The sequence below is a fragment of the Carassius auratus genome, chromosome 31, assembly GCF_003368295.1.
Source record: "Carassius auratus strain Wakin chromosome 31, ASM336829v1, whole genome shotgun sequence".
Taxonomy (NCBI): domain Eukaryota; kingdom Metazoa; phylum Chordata; class Actinopteri; order Cypriniformes; family Cyprinidae; genus Carassius; species Carassius auratus.
Window position 1 is genome coordinate 12,051,050 of NC_039273.1, and position 21,580 is coordinate 12,072,629.

The window sequence follows — 21,580 nt, forward strand, 5'->3', positions numbered from 1 at the left end:
CAACATAGAAAAAAGTATTTTGGTGCAGTTTCTTTAACAACACAGTGGAATGGTTAAGAGTATTTATTTAGTAAAATATTTAAAGTAAACAAAAGGTACATAATGCTGAAAAAAAAGTTCACCTTTTTTGCATTTTCTGTAAGGATTAAATAAACTCTTTAAGTTGTACCGTAAATATTGAAAATGCACTGGGATGAAGTAAAAAATAATAATAAATTTAAATAAAAAAAAGTGCACACAGTAATTGAATACAGGTTTGACACATTGTATGCTAAATTCATCATCAGTACTTAGGATCATGTAACAGGCCTTTTTCGTTAACTAATACAAAATTGGAATGATGTACCAAACGTCTTAGCACTTGACTTTTTTTTTTCTATGGCAGAAACACTGATTTTGTGAGGAGGTTTGATATATACAAATAAATAATTGCATTTGTTCTTTTTATTTCTTCAGTCTTCACATGTCTAGCTTGCGAAGGCTCATTCTGCTAAAAGAGTCTCTGAAATAAAAAGAAAAAAAAAAATGTTATAAAAGGATTATTATATATTCCTGAGGAAACAAAACTTAAATGGTCAACAACTTTTATTTATTTATTTTTTTTATAAATATGCCCGCCAACAACTTGACTACCTTCTCAAGTTGTCCTTTTGCTGCTTGTTAAAATGGAAAAAAATAAAATAAGTAAATTTAAAACACATTTTTGGAAAATTATGTAATACGAAGAAGTATATCCAAGTGTCATCCAATATGAGCAACCAACATTGTCGTTGATGTATTTCACAAAATAGACCAAGCTATGAAGGCCCATTTCCTGACTTATAGTTTTAATTCACAAGGCCTCAATTCAATTTGATTTAATGATGGAATTTCTATTCATTCTGCAATATTTGCATTGCAACTTAGATGACAGTGTTGCTTTAATATTAAAGAAACTCTTAACAAATGTGTGCTTTACAGTGAACCATTTGATGATGTATTACTAAAATATTAATGGCCCATTGATTCAAATATTAAGATTTGAGGAGGCAGCTCCTACCATTATTCCTTCATACAAACGTTAGTTGAGTAAACCAAGTTCCTGCAAAATAAGCTAGTTTATCGGTATAATAGGACATTCTTAACAGCTTTTGACATCATTTTAATTGTCTGACCTATGTGAGTTGACCTGTAACACAGGTTTGTAGAGTTGTGGGATCTTCCTGTTAATGAGAGGCTGCAGAGCTTCTTTCAATCGGTGGTAGTTCCTCTCCAGTTCCCTCTGATACTCCTTCTGGTCTGGACCAATCAGACTCTTATTTTTGCGAAGGGCATCTTCACATCTAGGGGGGTTATTGAAGGTTACAGGGTTAAATTCAGGCCTCCTGAAGGGAAATCAGTTCACCCTATTGGAAATGTAACGTGGCATTTTTCCATGAAGGCAATTACAAGTTCTGATTGTATTACGGACCACTGTTTTATTAACACTTAACAATGTTGCTGCTTTTGCACGGTTGTATGACCACTTGTCATAGAACCGTGCAAAAGCAGCAACATTCACATGGACTGCAATAAAGCAATTCTTTTTGGGAGAATAGTTGACCTGGATACATACTGTAATATTTTATGATTAATGTGATGGTTAGAAGTTGGACTACTGGAGTCAATGGTAATATAGTGTGAGAGCATCTGGAATCAAACCTCTTTGTGAAGTCTTTGAAGCACAGTCGTAGTTTATTATGGTGCCTGTAGAGTTTAGGATCGCTTGGGATCTCAGACAGAAACACCTGGGCCACCTCGAGAGGGCCCTGTAGAGAAGTATAACACATACATTGGTTAGAATCATTCAAATTATTTAGTCATTTCACCACTGACTCTTCCATCACGCATTTTGCACTGATATTTGGCTGTTGGACAAATGGACAAGTAACTGGTTAAAAAATTATGTGTGTGAGTGTTTTAATTATTTAAGTAACTACATTATTCAAATAATGGGCAGTACTACATGCCAATGAAATATAATGCACATTCTGGGGGTTGAATTTCCAGATAATAAGTTAACTACCATTACTGTGTCATTAAAATGTTCAAATTAATCCAGGAGGTAAAAACAGTGATACATCATATGTATTATTAAGTGAACAGGCTCAACTAGTCACCTGGTTAACAGTGGTGCCAACAGACCCCTGCAGAACCATCTGTAACATTTTGGCATCAGATGGGTCCTGATGAGTTGCAAAAGCCAGCTCCTGTGTCTTCTTCTGCATATCCTCAATGGCTACTTCAATTGGAGTGGAGATGATCTGAAAAACAAATACAAAAACTTACAAAAACACTGTGGCATTCAGTCTTATTAAAATTGAAATAAAGCTGAAGTCAAACTATATTATAAATATTTTCTGAAATATTTATAAATAATAGATTTTTATAAATGAAATTAATACTTTTTTACAAACTGAAATACTAAAATTGAAATAAAAATAAATCTAAACAGAAATATGTACTCGAGAACGAGTCAATCTTTCATTCGTTATCTGGCTCGGTTCAGTGTTCATCTTCAGTTCTCTCTTCACAGCAGTTCAGTCAGTGTACTGTTTGAGTGCATGCATTACTCCAGGATATTGGTTTGTTTGAACTCAGAGGGAGTGTCAGCCACAATTAAAAAAGTTAACAGCTTAAGTCATTTGTGGATTAATGCGTATTGGATACATGAACCGTTTAAAACGATTCAGTTCGATTTGGTGAACTGGTTCAAAAAGATCCAGTTACATCGAGCGATTCGTTTGCGAACCGGATATCACAAACTGCTGTGTTTTGAACTCTCTAACAACAGACACGGAAGAGAAGACAATTCTGAATAAAGTCATAATTTTTGCTATTTTTGGACCAAAATGTATTTTCGATGCTTCAAAATATTCTAACTGACCCTCTGATGTCACATGGACTACTTTGATGATGTTTTTATTACCTTTCTGGACATGGACAGTATACCGTACACACAGTTTCAATGGAGGGACAGAAGGCTCTCGGACTAATCTAAAATATCTTAAACTGTGTTCTGAAGATGAACGGAGGTCTCACGGGTTTGGAACGACATAAGGGTGAGTCATGACATAATTTTCCTTTTTGGGTGAACTAACCCTTTAATACTGAAATAACACTGGGCATTCATTTGGTATACCACGGTACTAAATGAACAAGTACTATATTTATATTCCATTGACTTTTTAAAGGCTCTTGATACTTGTCATGCAATTTCCATCTAGCATGAATACCCATAGAAGCTTCCCAAAGCATGTGTGTTTGAGTTACCTCCTCTTTGTGGATGATGTTGATCCGGGTTTTGATGTAGGGGAAAGCGTGGGAGGTAGTGAGAATGGTCTTTCGTTTGAACTGTTCATGCAGGTCACCGTGAGCTCTTCCATCGAGTGTGAACGGCGTGCAGTAGACGAAGCGGCGCAGGTTGTAATTCTTGTCGAAGTACGTGATGCGGTCCTTCATTTCATAAGTGTCAAAATATGGTTCAACATATGTGATCTGAATGAAGGCCTATTATTGGGGGGGAAATGATCTGTTATTCTCTGTGCAAAGCATTGCAATTTAATTTCCACAATTTTTAATGTTCATAAAACTGAGCGCAAATTTTCAATGCACCTTGTTTGGGTCCAATTTACACTTGTCGACTGGATTGGAATCTTTAATGACTTCCACTTGGTCCTCACCAAACCTTTCACCATAGAAACCCTGGAATTAAGAAAAGAAATAAGACATTGAGAGGTTACGTATGTGTGCTACAAAAAATATGCGCTTTCAACAGAGAATAAAATCAGAGAAAAATGCACCCATGCAAACAATTTAAACGCAAACGGTCTTGTACCTCAAGCCGATGTGAGATTTCTGCCAGTTTGGTGATAGCTGGCTCCTTGTAGACAAACTCCTGCTCATCCAAGTCACCAAATTTAGAACCGTAAAATCCAACTCTGAAATAGGTGCCAAACATCCGCTTTCCATCCTGAAACAAACAAATGTGTTAATTACTAATGTGCTTTTGCAGTAAAGCTGCCATAAAAAAAAAAAAAAAACATAAACATGCGAAAATACATCCTGTTGGTACTCACACTTTACACTTTAAAACACTTGCTCAAAGAAAGGTAAAGTGCAACGAGGCAAATGCATTTCTTTTTCTTGGCAGCAAGTTATCAAGTGACAGCAGCAATGTAAACATTGTCTGGTTCATGTTTACATAAATAACCTGCATTCAACACACTGGCATTTAAACAGTGATGCAATCAAATAACAGTGAAATACAGGAAAACAGACACTAATACAGTAGCATTATCATAGTAAAAACACCTACCATTTGAGGATATCTTCCTCAGGCAAAACTTTTTTTATTATTATTACTCCAAACTTCTATATAGTTGCACAACCGTTCAAAGGTTTTCTTTGAAATAAATAAACTATTCATCTATGCATCAAATTAATCAGAAGGTACAGTAAAGCCATTGTTATGTTATAAAAGACCGATATATTAAAATAGAAAATAATCACTTTAAATTGTAGTATTTCAAAATGTTACTTTTTTACACTATATTTGATTAAAGAAATGCAGGCTTCCAGAGCATAAGAGACTTCTTTCAAAAACAACTATTTTGCAATGGTATATATTATTATTATTATTATCTGTCATAAGAAGAAATAGCAAAGAAAGTGAGCATCTCCACAGCAGACACAAAATCTGAATTCAAAGAGTTTGAGCCAAGCGTGAGGACAGCGATGCAAGAAGCAGTTCTGAACAAAGTGGGGACTTTCTCTGTAAACTGTATTAGCAAAGAATGACACAAATGAAGACGACCTGAGACAACCTGATGTCCTTAAAGAGGAAGTGAACAACTGTCCTCCAAAGAAGAGAAAGAATGGAACACAAGTAGCAAGCTCCTCGTGAGAAAGCAAACGTGCTGCTTTATCCTTATACAGAACGTCAAACTGAAACAATTATGCCAATAGAAATAGAATGTCAGATAGAATTAGCATGTGCTGGAGACACCGGTTTGGCCATAGTAGCATAGTAAGAAAAAAGCAAAGAGTGGTGGGTATAAGTACAGAGCCGGGAACATGTCAACGTGTGCTCTTCACACAGGAAGTGAAGTATTAATCAGGTGCGGATACAGGCTGAACCAAAGCAGACCAACCTTAATGCTAATATAACAATAAAACAAACAGCCTCAATATAGACTTTGGTCAGTGTCTTAACAAGACATAAAAAAAATGTCCATGATAATTCTTTAACTTGTGTCATATATCACATGTATTGTAACCACTTAAAGAATAACACGTTAAAAATAATACCATGACTATGTAATGTAGGTCAGATTGTAAAGAGCTGGGTGTAAACACAAATGATCAGTAATCCTAAATGGAAAATTTGTTAAACCGAGCTACAGTAAGCAAATTCAAATTAGTAAAAAATGTAAAAAATAATCAGTAAGGAGTAAAAGTGTGTGAATGCTGGACATTTCAAGAAAATCTGCAGAGTTCGGATTGCGCGTGGACCTGGTTGGCAGGTGTCTGAGATGGTTCAGCCCTTCTCCGGTTCACTGTGATGTTTTTTTTTTTTTTCAGTCATAAAAGTTGCAGAAATAAACCCTCGAACTATGAACTTACCACAAGAAACAATAATTAAAGTGGGAAGAGGAGGGGTCAGCAACCAGGGAAATAAAAAAGGAGAGAACAGAACATTTTAATCAGGAAACCAGGAAACTCTTGTACACAAAACAAACAGCAATACTAGTATAAATCAATACTATACAAAGAAAACAAACAAACAAACACAAAAAGACTATAACTCAACAACAAACATGCAATCAGGAAGAAGCAGGCAGAGAAAAGTGCACTTAAGTATCTTTATTAAATGGACAGTTAAGAGACAGTGCACTCCTGCTGTGATGCTGCGATACGTGTCAAATACGAAGGTTTTGTTGAGTCATTGCCATGCAATAAATTAATAAAGTGAAATTAATACTAGTAGACAAATTGGTGTAAATGAGAACTCAGGGGTCGATTTAGTTGGCAATGAAATTAAAGCTCATATAGAGAGAAGGTCACTTGGACGTCACTTTGAATGTGAATGTTTCGAACTGATGATCAACATGACATCCCTTTAGAGGAAAAACAAGCATAGTTTACAAATAAGCATCTGGCCCTTCTTCAGTCGTCAGCTGATTTTCTAAATAGTTAACAAAGTTAATAATTCTGTCATTGTTTACTCACACTCATGTCATTCCAAACCTGTATGTTCTTTCTTTCGAGGAACACAAAATATATATTTTTGAAGACTATCCTCATTGCTATTTATTTTTTATTTATTTTTTTGTGTGTGTGTGTGTGAATATCAACCAAATAAAAGAAAATGGTGAAATATAAATTTATTAATTTAAAGTTGTTAATTTAAGAAACAAAACTTTGTTGCAAAATATGCACATATATATATATATTTTATTATTTTGAGAGCATAGGGAGGCTTACTTCATTGCATCATTCGCATTGCTTCACTTTTTTTTTTTTTTACCAGAAATTCAGCTGTTAATTTTTTTTTTTGAAAATGTGAAAGACTAAAGACTTTAACAAAAGCATATGCCATCCATTAGCAACCTCTGAGCTCGCAGTAAGTTCTCATTAAAACTCGATTCTCCTATGGAGAAAATCATTGGGATTGTACTTCCAGAAGCTGTTGACACTCTATAATGAAAATAAATGAGGACTGTTGGTGTCAAGCTGTCAAAAAACAAAACAAGGGAAAACAAAGTGACAGCAAAATGATAAAAGTGTCAAACTGTTATTTTGAGGCTGATCTTTGCAATGACTTAGCTGATCCAGTTCACATGATATACATGACTAATTTATGAATCTGACTCATTAACTTTTCAAGTTAAACTGACTCAAGGATCCAGTCATTAATATTTAAAATATCTTCGTATATAATCCATTCTGATTCTGATTAGATAATATATTATATGATTCCATAGAACAAAGAAAGTCCTACACATTTGGAACAACGCAAGGGTGAGTAAAATATGATCGGACTTTCATTTTTTGACAAACCAGTACCCCAAGGTTATCCACATGTCTCGCATAAATCGAACCCTGTGCTTTTGAGACATGATAAGAAGACATAGATGGCAGTACTGACGAAACAGAGTGAGAGAGACGGATGAGGGAGTGAAATGAGGCATTCATGAATAAATCTGTCATTAGTGCAACAGTGGCTCCCATGCGTGGCCTGTCAAAAATGACAATGTTAACATCGTTTCTCCTCAAGAAAGAGAAGGGAAAGAGAAGAAGATGAGAAGAGGGAGAGGGACGCTGCTGCCCACACACCACTGGCAGCAGTGCCACAGAAACAGAAAAGGAGGGATGGACGAAGAAATGAAAACGTCCATTAAAAAGGTTAATGGGTCAAATTCACAGCAAAGAGAGTCATGATAAAGCCCACAGCTTGCACGTATGGGCCAAGCATTAACCATGAAGTTCAGCACCTACCTCCCAGCCTGTGCTCTGTATAACAGAGAGAATACAGCACAAATCAACATACACAGGTCACAATCACCCCCTTCAGAAGCCCAGACTCACTGCAACACATCACGGGAAACACTGGTCTATCTTTGTTCATCCCTGTATACTGCATGCAATAATATAAAATAGCTATATTTAACTTTTTTTAAGAAAAATAAATAACGTGATTGCTTGTTGAAAGGTGCTAAGTTGTTCTGGGTTGTTGCCAGGACGTTTGTATACAGTTGCTAAGGTGTCCTGTGTGTCTGCTTGTTAGCCCAGGTCAAAAGGGTCACCCCTATGTCTCGGAGTCACCTCATTCAATGTATGTAAACTTCAATTATGACTGCTCTCAAAAGTTATAACACACTTCTCCTAAATTAGTCACAATTTCAGGCATCAATCATATCAATAACCTCAATGGAGCAAGACTAGTTGTTCAGTGCTATATATGAGAAATATATAAGGGCCATTTCCACAAAGGACCTTAACTTTTTAATAACCAGTTTAATAACTTTTTAATATATATATAAATTATTGCTCTTTTGTATGTTTGATTGTTTCTATTTTCCTAATTTGTAATTGCTTTATTGGATTGGATAAGAGCGTCTGCTATGTTACTAAATGTAATAAATAACAAATAAAAATTATAAAATATAACGTAATTAATTAATTAATATAATTAATGTTACCAAAATGATAACTTATATTTCTATACTATAAAAAGCCAATCAGAATCCATCAGACTGTAAAGAGCTTCAGCATTTACAGTAGCAGATGGCATAATTATTATAAACAGACTATGTGTCAGTGTGGACTCTAATATAGTTATCGTTATAGTTATTTTTCTCAGTGTGAATAGTATTCATAACGCTCAGGAAATCTCACTAAACGAAGCCCACATTCACAGCACCACACAGTCACTCTGATGTAAAAGAGATCATCAGTCATGCAGTTTTGATAATGCAAAGTCTCTTTCACGTGTCACACGTAAATCACGTTGATGTGTATACACAACCAAAATGATGCCAAGTTAGATATCTGAAAGGTTGTTGCTTTCTATTACTGGGGCAATAATACAAAGTCCTGTTCTGCTTTACAGCATAAGGAGGCTAAACGGAGCATTTATTTTAGGATCCAAAACATTCAAAACTACCCTTTTAATAAAAGCATTTACCTGGTGTACAATTTTGCCAAAGGCTTCCTGAAGTTTACCATGAATAGTGGCTAGTTTCTTGGCATCCCTGTTGGCCTCGTGAATAGGAATGAGCACTTTGTAGACTTCGTTCACTGCTTCATACATACCAGCCTGGAGACAAATAATGAAACACTGCTTTAACAAGCTTAATATCATTATACAAAGCAAACAACTAAATTAATAGTAATAGTTCACGCAAAAAAAAAAAAAAAAAATACAACAAATTGCTGAAAATGTATACACCCTCAGGCCTTCCAACATGTAGATGAGTTTGTTTCTTCCTTGGAACAGATTTGGAGAAATTTAGCTTCACCTGCTCACCAATGGATCATCTGCAGTGAATGGGTGCCATCAGAAGGAAGAGTCCAAACAGCTGATAAAAACATTGCAATAATCTACAATTGATCGTCACTCCAGTCCATCAATCAATGCTCCATTGAAGAAGACATCAAATCCACCAACATATTTGTTTGTTTAGAACTGTTTTTGGACTATTTTCACTTGTAAATGTAGCGTGGTCTGTGCACATGTCTCTTTTGACAACTTTTTTCAGTGGAGAAAGAAAAATAATGGTGTAACGATAAAGACTTCCTATTCATCGGGAAGAAGGAGGCGGGAACCGGCGCACAATCAAAACATAATTTTAATAATTCAAAAGATAAACAAAACAGCGCGTCAGCCCCTCACGGCGACTGACACGCACAAATAAAAAGCAAACACATAAAATAATATCCCAGGCCTGGTCCTCTCTCGTCCTTCACGGTCGTCACTCCAGTTTTATATCCTTCCATCTCCCACGTGGGACTCGATACTGGCGGTGGGGCGCAGGTGTAGCTCATCTCCAATCACTACACCTGGCCTCACTCCTCGTTCCCACGCCTCTCGGCCCCGCCCCACTCGCCACAAATGGATAGAGGACTTTTATTTTCAATGCAACGATTTGAAGTTAAAAAGATCTTAATAAATTTATTTATAACCAAACACATAGCTTTTCACTTCTCAAGACATTAATTGATGGACTGGATTCATGAATTATTGTGATGTTGTTATCAGCTGTCTAAACTCTCATTCTGACGGCACCCATTCAATTCAGAGGTGAACAAGGGAAGCGAAATTTCTCCAAATCTGCAACGATGAAGAACCAATTTCAAATACATCTTGAATGGCATGAAGGGGAGTAAATTATAAAAAAAAAAAAATATTTTGGCGTGAACAATTCCTTTAAAACAGACAGAATTGAGTCAAAGTAAATAACACACCATAGAAAAGGAGGCTGCCGCCTGTTCCAGCAACCCAACTAATCCTGCCTCCGTGAAGTACTTCCCAGAGCAGATGCCTTCCTCGTCTGGGGACACCACATCATCGGACACAGCAGATTCTTCCAGCACATTAGAGGAAATGTTCTGTGGTGTGACAAACATCTCATCTAACACATATAACAATTAAAAGAGTAATCGACTGCTCTTTATTCTCTGTGTCACAGGGTGCGGCAGGAACCTGAAAGGTGACACAGCCCACAGGAAGGTACTTGCGGTCCTCCAGCATGCTGAGGTACTCAGCCACCAGGGCGGCGCTGTGTACTAAGCACTGGGCTGCCTCTGCATGATTATTCCTCTCGGAGTGCTTCCCGGACATATTTTGCAGCCAGGTCAGTCGTAGATCTGGGGATGTCTGGTAGCCCTTAGCAATCCTACATAACAGAAAGAATTTTATATTTTGTCTTGATATAAATGCTTAAGCACACCAAGTCTGCATTCATTTGATAAAAGTACAGTGAAAATAGTAACAGTTTTCAATTTGATATATTTAAAAAGAAAATTTGTTCCTGAGAAACTGAATTTTCTTAATTACGCTGGTCTTCAGTGTCACATGATCATTCAGAAATCATAGTAATTTACTGATTTTGTGCTTAAGAAATTAAGATATTTGAGGAAAGTACAATTCATTTTCTTTAAAGATTATAAAGTTCAGAAGAAAAGCATTTATTTGAAATCGAAATCTTCTGTTACTTTCTAACTATCTTTAATAGATACATCAATACCAATACATTCTCTTAATAAAACAATGTGATGTTAAATCCATTCTGCAATGCAAGAAGCAATACCTGTACATCAGATCAATAAGCATCTCTGGATCCTCTTGATGTTCCTTCATTTTTACCGTGTCCGAAAGAATCATGTGCAGGTTAAACACCAGATCTTGAACCTGAAACCAGAGACAAAATCAGTGTTTTGTGTCAGGAATTAGTAAACAGATGGTGGAAACAGATCTCTGGGCCTCACCTGGTCAGGAAAGGTGGTTTCTCTGAGCTCTAGGTCCTCTTCTGCATATGTGAGGATGGTCTTGAGTGAACGCCGCAGAAAATCCTCATTGAAGTTCTGCGATGTACCCACCAGAGACGAAAGAGACATGGTCACCTGCATTTTCACTCGTGCAAAGTTCTGCAGGAAAGAGAACAAACACACACACACACACAATATAAACAGAGACTAAATACTGTTTAAAAAATTTAAGTAATAAATATTCACAGAAATATAATATTTAGTATATATACACACACACACACACACAATACATCGTTTATTCATATCTATTTTATAATGTAATATACATATCTATATTTAATCAATTTATAAACAATATGTTCTCATATTTTAGAAATATACACTTTTGTTAAAACATGAGTTAGAAGATTTAGTTTATTTTTTTTTAAGATTTTTTTTATTCAGCAAGGATGCATTAAATATATCAAAAGAGTAAAAAAAAACAATATATTTATATTTACAAAAGATTTATATTTCAGGTAAATGCTGCTCTTTTGAACTTTCTATTTACTAAAGAATCCTGAATAAATGGTTTAAAAAAAAAAAAAAAAAACGTATATATATATATATATATATATATATAAAAGCAGCACACTGGAGGATCATGTGACACTGAAGACTGGAGTGATAGCTAATTGCTACTTTCCCATCACAAGAATAAATTATACTCAAAAAATATATTCAAATACAAATAAGTTAAATTCTATTAATATTCTATTAATGCTATTAATATCACAACATTAATGTATGTCTTCAGTGTAAACTTTTGAATAGTATTGTATTAAATAATATAATAATGCAAAAAATGAGCAACGTCATATTTGTCTACATGAAATATTTATGGCGATTGTGACAAAGTATGTGTTTCTCACATTTCCAATCTCAAAGTTCTGTCTCATGAGGAGGTAGAGGGAGGCGCTGGCGTGGGCTCTGATGGTGCTGATGCTACTGCTACAGTTCCTCAGGAGCCGCAGACACAGGTCAGCACACTGCTCGGTCTCCTCCTCAAACAGCAGCTCTGGAAACTAAACACACATTAAGACTTATACACTGCCACAACAGATCACATTTCAGAAATAAAAGGTGCCCTATTTTATTTTAAGAGAGTAATCAACAAGCATAATTGCGTAAATCAGCTGCAGCTAAATTGTTCAATACAAACTCAATTCCAAATTCTGGTCTTTGACCTGATCGGCATTCACTCACCTTTGACACGAGAGCTCTCTGAGTAGCGAAGCAGTGTTGCAAATATAGGGCACTTTGATTACATGCCATGCTGTGTAGCAGGACCTTCAGAACCCCTCCCAGAATGCTTTCTTTGGACTCGGTCACTGACACCGTCTGCATGGCACATAGAGGAACCATAATGTAGTTATGATAAATCTCTTCTGTGGTAAAATATCGTGAGTTACTGATAGCAGTTGGGATCATTACCTGAACTATTATTTCTAGCGTATCCAATATGATGAGATTAGCTTCAGTTGCCAGGTTGCCATCAATAATTGCTTCATGCTCCAGCTCAGCCCTGGTCCTGACAAACAATGGGGTAATGAATGTTTAGAATGGTGCAATATGATAGGTACAACAGCAAGCGGATCCTTGAATGCCACAGCAATCTCCACACAAGCATGTATACAAGAGTGTATACAGATGAAGGATGTTCTCTTCATACAGGCCAAATATATTTTGATCCATTTGTACACGGAGTAATATTTTGCCCTTGCCTTATTTGTAAGAATCCTTTTAATGTTAACCTAAACTTTGATTTATATACATTACTTACATCGATATTTATGATTAAAAAAATATAATGATAGTAATAATAAATAAAATAAAAAATACAATATATTTACAAATAAATACGTTTAAATCTGTACAGTACAGGCCAGAATTTTTACCTATTGACTTAAAATGGATATTTGATGATGATCTTAATAATAATACAAATAAAAAATGCACTAAATGTGTAAATATTAAAACCAAATATTTAAATACAAATATATAAATATCACTAGAACACATATTCAAAAATCTATAAATAGTTTTTTTATCTGTAAAATATATACTTGAACTTTCTTCATTGAAGAAATGAAATGTAATAAAATAACAATTAAAAAAATGGTTTAATGCACTGAAAAATTACTAGAATATTAAAAACAAAAAATGTTCTTTAACCTAATTTTTGTAGGTTTGAGTTTGGCCTAATAATTTAAAAGAGGTTTAACCATTCACGTGATCTGTAGGTGTGTAAGCATATCCTAGGGAGCTTACAAACCTAACTAAGAAGGGCTCCTGGCTTCTCCCATTGTGCAGAGGGATTCCCTTAAGCCTGTGTGGTACATGATTCATTCAAAAGAGGCCACACACAAACAGCTGTATCATAACCCTTCATAGGGAAGGAGAGAGCCATCACCGTGTAACAGACTTGGTTGATTACTGTTAGAAGCAGAGAGGGTGGTCTGTTGTTAAAAGTATTATTTTGTTGCAACTCTGCACCTGGAGGTTCACGGTGTACATATATTGTGCAATCCGTGATTAGGCTTTACGCCCGTTTCACACATACTCCGTCAGCGGTGCGTATGCGTTGCGTAATTTTTTACGCACCCATGTTAACGGATCAGAGCGTTCACACTGCACACGGTTGTGGTCAGTCAGTCCGTTCCAGGAGCAGTGCGTCTGCAGCAGTACAGCGATCATTTACGTACAGACTCTATTTTTGCTGTGCTGCATGCGTTGAATTAAAGTGACAGCGCGTTGTTCGCGGTAACAATTAACATGGATTGACAAAGAAATGCAGTCATTTCACAATAAATGTGTACTAATAAAAGCCTACTGTGTTTCACACGCAACATGAGTTTTGGCTTGATTTAAAACAAGAAAAAGAGCAACTTTAGAGAAACAAGGCTACATTATATATGCACTTTTATAGAGGCAGAAAAACAAAGTTATTTAAGACCCGTTGGATTGCGTGTAATAAAGATTTAAATGCAAAAGGCACGAGAGTCGACTGTTTCTGTCAGCGGTGAGTTTTAATTTTACATTTTTGTGATATCCTAACAAGAAAAGTAGGCTAATGTTGTGTTTAAATGTGTTGCAGCTTGTTTCAGCAACTTATTATAAAAACCTAGCAGTCAAATGCATGAGCAATACGTTGTTTATATGTCTATGAAAGATTGTTACTGTACTGTGATGAAAGAGTATCACAATGCTGAAAAACTTTTTTGATATGTTTTTTTTTTTTTTTTTTTTTCATGCTTTGATATTAAAATAATGGACAAATGTTGTTTTTTGTGGCTTAAACCGACGCGGATCAGTAGAGGACTGCAAACGCGTCCTGTGTGAAATCACAATGAGTCCGTGCTGCTTCAGCACAACATATATGACGCACACGGACTGCAGACGCACTGCAGATGGAGTATATGTGAAAAAGGCGTTACTCATCAAAATCCTTTATTTTTTACAAGCTAAATGCTAAATTAAACTTAAGCATTTATTATAGTAAGTTAGACCCCAAGGTTTACTTTAAATGCAATTTAATACTGAATCTCAGTTTGCACACAGTGGCACCAGGAGCTAGAGTAGCATTTTAAAAGTAATATGAATTCCCTGTAGGTATTCATATTCATGAATACAACATTTATTTTTAGAAAATATGGGATTAGTTTCCACTGTTATGCTGCTGATACTCAACGCTATATCTCAATAAGACCAGATGAAACTTCTAAATTATCTAAGCTTGAGAGTGTGTTAAAAATAAAGTGTTAAAGATTGGATGAACAATAATTTCTCCTATTAAATTCGGATAAGACTTTACTTATTGGACCAAAAAAAACAGTATACAGAAGCTAGTAGATTACAGTTTGCAACTAGATGGATGTACTGTTACTTCATCTACAGTCAAAAATCTGGGTGTTATATTAGACAGCAACTTGTCTTATGAAAATCATATTTCCAATGTTACAAAAACAGCATTCTTCCATCTTAGAAACATTGCCAAGCTACGAGAAATCTGTTTCTGATGCAGAAAAGCTAGTTCATGCATTCATGACCTCTAGACTGGACTATTGTAAAGCACTTCTAGGTGGTTGTCCTGCTTCGTCAATAAACAAGCTACAGGTAGTCCAAAATACAGCAGCTAGACTCCTTACCAGGTCAAGAAAATATGATCATATTACCCCAATTTTACAGTCTCTGCACTGGCTACCTATCAAGTTCTTTATAAATTACAAATTATCATTACTTACCTATAAGGCCCTAAATGCTTCTGCGTACCTAACTAGCCTTCTACCACGCTACAACCCATCACGCACCCTAAGGTCACAAAACGCTGGACTTTTGGTCGTTCCTAGGATAGCAAAGTCCACTAAAGGAGGTAGAGCTTTCTCACATTTGGCTCCCAAACTCTGGAATAGCCTTGCTGATAATGTTCGGGGTTCAGACACACTCTCTCGGTTTAAATCTAGATTAAAGACACATCTCTTTTTCCAAGCATTCAAATAATGCACCTCATAATTTGTGACTGTAGTTGCATCTGATCAAATGCGCATTCTTATTCTGTATCTTTGGTTAAACAAATTAATTTTACGTTGTTGGAACAGCAGCTCCATAATGAAGTCTCTATTTGTTTCTCTGTTTTGCCACAGGATTTACATCCCATGGTAACTAGGATTTACACAAGCTCCAGTCTGGATCCAGAACACCTGACCCCATGCTGACCCCTCAGAGGACCTCAGATGATGCTAACCCTGAATCAACAACAGAACTTACAAATATTGCTGTAAGTGTGATTGCATCATATAATAATTGCTGTTAACAGTGTTTATCGTCTGTCTGATTACGTCTTGTATACATTTTTCCGAAAATTTCTGCCATATGCACATAAACTCACAGTCAACACAGAAAAGCTACTACTAAATATTGTAGAAACTTAATTGCCATTTGCCAAGTAGAACTCAAAAACAGCAAACAAAAGCTTTTACTATAGTTCATAACCTAGACAATTCTTTGCAGAGAAATATTAAATAGACACCAGCAAACCCTGCATCTCATCAAGACAACACTCTTAAACATTCTCATTCATTGTGTTGTGTTAAGCACTTCTAACACAAAAAAAAAAAAAAAAAGTTTCATACAAGCTATGTTAAAAATATATTTCAAGTAAAGAAAAATGAGAACAAAGTCAAATAGTACGATATCAAAGTCAAGTTCTCTGGCAAAATCTCATTGAAGTTATATTTTGTAATAGTACCTTTTAACCTCAAAATGGATTACTTTTACATGAAAAACTAAAAAATATTCCTTATCACACACACACAAAAAAGTGTAGTTTTACAAGGTTTTAAGCAGCTCTGTCTCACATAAATATGATGAAATGTGATGAATCTCCAAATGAAATCACAATTATATACAGAATGTGCTTGGAAAAGAAGTTAAAGAGCAATATGACAACTATAGAATATCCTTCTCATAGCTCATTAACTTGAGAGTGAATATTAAGTTAACCACATTAAATGTAGAAAATCACATACTACATGTGTATGTACCTTTATGACTAAATCTTGGACCTGAGAGGCTGGTTAAAGAGCCATGCTGCACTCTTGTTATAAACAAACTGGTTATAACAGAATCACATCATTCAAGCTGCATCCAACTCCATCTTCCCAAATAAACACACAATTATTGGCCTGAATCAGATTCTGGTCAGTGGTCAGTAATAACTGCATCCAGACCAATCCAAGCACCAGTCAAGGAGAGCAGAACCAATGCAAGAGGAAGAAGGCTTTAAAATTCAGGTCTGAAGCAAAACAAGAGTCACTGAAAGCAAAACACACTTCAGCTGTACAATACCTGACTGATCTCTGGCCCCTAAATACACAATACATGAAAAAAAAAGGTCAAAAAAGGGGTTATTGGAAGTTAAACGGTTAATGGGTGTTTCTGTATAAATATGGGTTTTATATATATATATATATATATTTTTTTTTACACTCTTACTACTGGACTTTTCTGACCAGATTACAAAGTTTGTACTTGTATCAGTGAAGTTATATAATTGAAATAGAAGTCAAAGTTCACCCTATTTTAAATTTAGCTCAAGAACACACTAAACAAAGAGAAATAAAAATAATAAAAACACAATAATATATTAAATAAAATCATACTTGTCCATCTTTTCGCTGGTCTGACGCCAGTGAGTCATGTCTTTTCTCCAGCGCAGGTTCTCCTGGCTGCCAAAAGCACTGCCTGATGGACTTCTCTCTGTGGAGGACAAAAGACAAAAAGAGGGAAACACACACAAGTTATGTCAACCAAGTCACGTCCAACATAATATTGTTTATATAAGTGGTGTGGGGGGGGGGGGGGGGGGGGTTCTTTATGAGGCACAGTTCTCAGAGTTTTCTATTTTTACATTAACAATGTAATCAATATTCTATTTAATAATGCCAAGTATGAATCTCATCAAGTTAGTGTTTTTATGGATTTTACATTTATTCCGAAATAATAACTCAAGGCAGCAACAACTGAAACAATATATTTTGTTTGTGAACTTCTGTTTAATTATTCCTTTTTAATAGTTATTTTTTTCCTATTTCTTATTTTTCGTATCATCAGTCATCAAAGCTCTGTAAATATCAAAGCTAATTTTCTTGTCATTTTAAGCCTTTTTTTTCGACATAAAGGTGGTTATATCTTAAGTGTGCGAGCTGTTCACTTTTTTGAAATTACTCTTCTCATTAACACCTTTACACCGTTCATTCAGAAGCGGAATGCGCACAAACACACAAACTCAATATATCGCGTGACTTTCCCTCATTCATTCTCAATGTCAACCAATATTTTAAGGAGAGATAATTATTTATTATCCAAAGCGACTTACAGTGCATTCAGGCTAACATTTGCTCCCTGGGAATCGAACCCACAACCTTGCGCTGCTACGCAATGCTCTACCACTTGAGCCACAAGAACACTATATATATAAAATAAAAAATAAATAAAAAAACTAACCAAGCTGCCCCCGGCTCCGTCGCACCATCTCCTGTCTGGCTCCAATACTGCCTAGGATGGCTTCTTCCAACTTGGCCTTCATGTCTTTGGATTTCTTAAAGGTTAGACTGTTCATTCGTTCAAATGCCTTTTTGCCCTGCATGAACAAAAAATGGGCCTTTTTGTATGAGATGGATGGATAGAAACACAAACATTAATTAATTTCACTTGGTTTGTGAAAGGACATAGCGGAGCAGACTGAGTGCATTTCTTTAGGGATGAATGGAAATTAAAAAAGATGTGAAAAAGACAACAGATACAGATATATTGCTACTAAGACATCCACACTTCAGATTAATACCTGGTATTAGCTCCCTATACTATGACGTTTATTCAAACCTTGTATTCGAAGCAGGAGACACAGAGGTAGAGCAGATCCAGCAGCCGATTGAGCTGAGAGACAGACAGGTCAGTGAACCATTTCTGGAGCACCATTTCATCTGCATTCTTCAGCACCCACAGCAGACAGATGAGCAGACTACGACTGGACTCGGCTGAGAACGAGCCATGCTGACGGGTGGCCTGGAGAACAAGGTCGAGAGATTTTAGTGAAGGACTGGGATTCTACTTTTGATCAGACATTGCATGATGTGTCTTTCTTGCTGTATAACTTTGCTTATTCAAACCCGTTTCATTCGGAAGAATTACTTTTATTATGGCAGCTTAAGTTTTAGAAAGTTAAAAAGGAAAACCAGCTTTACTTTAAATTCGAAGACTGCCGTTACTGTCCCTCCACTGCATGGATTACCATACTTCCTTGTCAAATATAAAATATTCCAAAATATTTACTTAACCTTCAGAGATTAAACAGTGTTTATGTTTTAAAAATTACCATAAATGTATATGTATATAATGTAATATAGCAATGTATGTACATGTAAAATAATAATAACAATAGTTATTATAATAAAATAACTTGTTATATTAGTTGAAATAAATAAGTAAAAGAAAAAAAAAAGGATTCAGCTTATCCAAATAGTGAGGTCACAATACCTGTGGATTGAGCAGAAAACTACTAGGCCGTGACATCTGTGGTACAGAGGTCCCTGCAATTGCCATGGCAACAGTCTGGCTGATCATACTGTTGCCCTCAGCTTCCTGCTCCTCGGTACCTGGACCACCAGGACGCCCCCACTGATTATGGGATTCTGTGATGGCAAAAGAAAAAGTCTTGAGAAAATGTTGTTGGTGAATGTTGCTATTACATGAAATTTACAATACAGCATGAGCCAGACAAAAAAAAACTATTAACATACCGGTGAAATCGTGGAGCTGGGGAAGGGTTTCCATCACAATGCCTATGAGTGGTAGGTAGAGCAGGGCAACTCTAGCTTTGACCTCAAAGTCAGCATAACGAGGGTCTGAGTCATGACTGGACAGCAGATTATGAACCACGCTGATGACCTTCTTATGAAGACCAAACATCCTACAGCAAGAGCAGAATAAATATTGAAGAGTTGAGTAACACTATTGTTATAAATAATTAAAATACTTAATTAGTTATATATACTTAGTTATTAATTGTTATAGTTATATAATTGTTTATTTTTATAGTTTGTGGTTATTAGAAGAAAAAAAAAGAAAAAAATTATATATATATAAGGTCATTGCACACTGAGTCCAAAATTTTCGCATGCGTTTTTTCGTATTAGTGATCCGAAAAATTCGTCATGCACAGAGACCTTGCACACTGAGTCCGATGCATATTAATCAATGCGTTACGGAAAAAAACGCAAAACAATAAAGAATGACGTCTTCAAATAGTGAGGATGATTTTTTTTGGTCCTCTCTCTTCTTAAAAGAGAAAAAGAAAGGAAATATCGCGATCGCATAGAGTGGAAGGAGAGTTCCACCTCCTTATCAAGAAGAGCGGGATTATCCAGAACGATTCAAAGTTTACTTTAGAATGTCAATGGCTCAGTTTGATGCTTTGCTAGTGATACTGGAGCCACATATTTAAAAAAAAAAAGACCACCAAGGTCCGTGAATCAATTGATCCTGATAAGAGACTGGAAGTATGTCTAAGGTACCGCGCGCACAAACACACGGTTTACAGGGACTTGATGTGCTATAATTATAGCCATGATATAATAATATTTGTAGTATTTTTGATACAATAATATTTCTATATATAATTGTAGGTATCTGAGCACTGGCGATTCATCACCACCCTTGCCAGCAGTTTTACGGTGGCTCTGAGTTGTCAAAACGTCTCTCAAAATGCATTTTTATTGCAGTCTATGGTTTTGACGGATGCGAAAAACACAGAAAATCTAACCTGTTTACGATTTTTTTTTTGACGGACGAAAGTTTCGGAGGCAGTGAGCAAGTGTGATTGACATAACATGAGGTTGAATTAATTTTTTGACGAGCAAAAATTTTGCATGTAAATTTCGGACTGTGCAAAGGCCTTTAAGAATTGAAATGGCACACACCAAGGAACTGAGCCATCAGCCTCAGGGTCGAGTATTACAGCCAGCTCTGTCAGAACCAGACCAGCGAGGTAATGCTGCTCTCTGAAGGGCACAGACAGCTCAAACATGTTGGCGATCTTTTGGTCCTGCACTTGGGTAGAGAAGCCAGAACTCTTGTGGGAGACAATGAGAAAGAAAAACAAAAATATAGGACGAAGGTTTTTCTAAATATCAATTTTGGTGTAATTTAGAGTTTATTATAGTTAACCTTTCTCAGTTAGAGTTCATACCTGAGACGTGGCAGAGGAGACTGAAGGAGAGGGGGAGGCTGGGGGTGTAAGTAGACTGAAGGGCAGGTTTAGAGTGACGTAGTGTTCATGGCTACAGATGATCCTCAGGAAGTCTAGTCTCAGAGACTCTAGAGTGGGGTTCTGTAGTGCATAGAGCTTGGTGGACACCTGTTGATAGAAGGAATAGAAGATCATCAGAAAAGACAATGTGTAAAAAGCATAACATGTTTGGAGCTGAATTGTAATGAACCTGTTTCCAGTAGGTTTTGATGAGGGAAAAGACAAAGCCTCTATCCATGACTGACAGGAGATCATTGAGGAAGAAGGCCAAGCTGGTATTGAGCCTTTCCACCAATTCAAGATCCTAAAGACAAGTAAAGACAAATGTGAAACAGCAACCTCACCACTTTAGAATAAACAGACATACTGGACAAGGTTTTTCTTGACTTTTCACCTGCAAGACTTAACTACTGATTTTAACATACATACAATAATTATGCAAAATATATATTTTGTAACAATATAACAAAATCTTTTTTTATCACTTTATTAACATCCTTGATGAATAATAGTATGAGAAAAAAAAAGTACAGACCCCAAACTTTTCAAGCTTACAAAAAAGATTAGTTCTACTTTGAATAAATGCTGTTCTTTTTTACTTTTTATTCATTTAAGAATACTGAAAAAAGTATAACAGGTTCCAAAAAATATTAAGCAGGACAACTTTTTCCAAAACTGATAATGCTATTATGTAAAACCAAATAAAAGTTGACAAAAAAA

The 21,580-nt window shown here is 35.8% G+C and overlaps 1 protein-coding gene across 11 annotated transcripts in view; it reads right to left on the reverse strand.

Annotated features, from left to right (window-relative positions):
* Nucleotides 1–48: 48 nt before the first annotated feature.
* LOC113050554 (dedicator of cytokinesis protein 7-like) overlaps nucleotides 49–21,580 on the reverse strand; it is a 45,297-nt gene continuing 23,765 nt past the window's right edge. For 3 of the 11 annotated variants that reach the window (XM_026213612.1, XM_026213609.1, XM_026213605.1), the window contains 24 exons: nucleotides 21,051–21,164; nucleotides 20,801–20,968; nucleotides 20,532–20,683; nucleotides 19,353–19,522; nucleotides 19,090–19,244; nucleotides 18,436–18,618; nucleotides 18,058–18,193; nucleotides 17,214–17,310; nucleotides 12,487–12,583; nucleotides 12,259–12,393; nucleotides 11,925–12,077; nucleotides 11,011–11,169; nucleotides 10,833–10,933; nucleotides 10,226–10,418; nucleotides 9,988–10,131; nucleotides 8,708–8,839; nucleotides 7,519–7,533; nucleotides 3,857–3,982; nucleotides 3,634–3,723; nucleotides 3,292–3,528; nucleotides 2,139–2,282; nucleotides 1,681–1,787; nucleotides 1,155–1,322; nucleotides 49–502 (listed from right to left, as the gene is read on the reverse strand). In XM_026213612.1, coding sequence (XP_026069397.1) covers nucleotides 460–502; nucleotides 1,155–1,322; nucleotides 1,681–1,787; nucleotides 2,139–2,282; nucleotides 3,292–3,528; nucleotides 3,634–3,723; nucleotides 3,857–3,982; nucleotides 7,519–7,533; nucleotides 8,708–8,839; nucleotides 9,988–10,131; nucleotides 10,226–10,418; nucleotides 10,833–10,933; nucleotides 11,011–11,169; nucleotides 11,925–12,077; nucleotides 12,259–12,393; nucleotides 12,487–12,583; nucleotides 17,214–17,310; nucleotides 18,058–18,193; nucleotides 18,436–18,618; nucleotides 19,090–19,244; nucleotides 19,353–19,522; nucleotides 20,532–20,683; nucleotides 20,801–20,968; nucleotides 21,051–21,164 — 3,219 coding nt within the window. In that variant the 3' untranslated portion in view covers nucleotides 49–459. Of the gene's footprint in view, nucleotides 503–633; nucleotides 654–1,154; nucleotides 1,323–1,680; nucleotides 1,788–2,138; nucleotides 2,283–3,291; nucleotides 3,529–3,633; nucleotides 3,724–3,856; nucleotides 3,992–7,518; nucleotides 7,534–8,707; nucleotides 8,840–9,987; nucleotides 10,132–10,225; nucleotides 10,419–10,832; nucleotides 10,934–11,010; nucleotides 11,170–11,924; nucleotides 12,078–12,258; nucleotides 12,394–12,486; nucleotides 12,584–17,213; nucleotides 17,311–18,057; nucleotides 18,215–18,435; nucleotides 18,619–19,089; nucleotides 19,245–19,352; nucleotides 19,523–20,531; nucleotides 20,684–20,800; nucleotides 20,969–21,050; nucleotides 21,165–21,580 lie in introns of all 11 variants that reach the window. The other 8 variants (XM_026213611.1, XM_026213608.1, XM_026213603.1 and 5 more) reach the window with 4 other exon arrangements.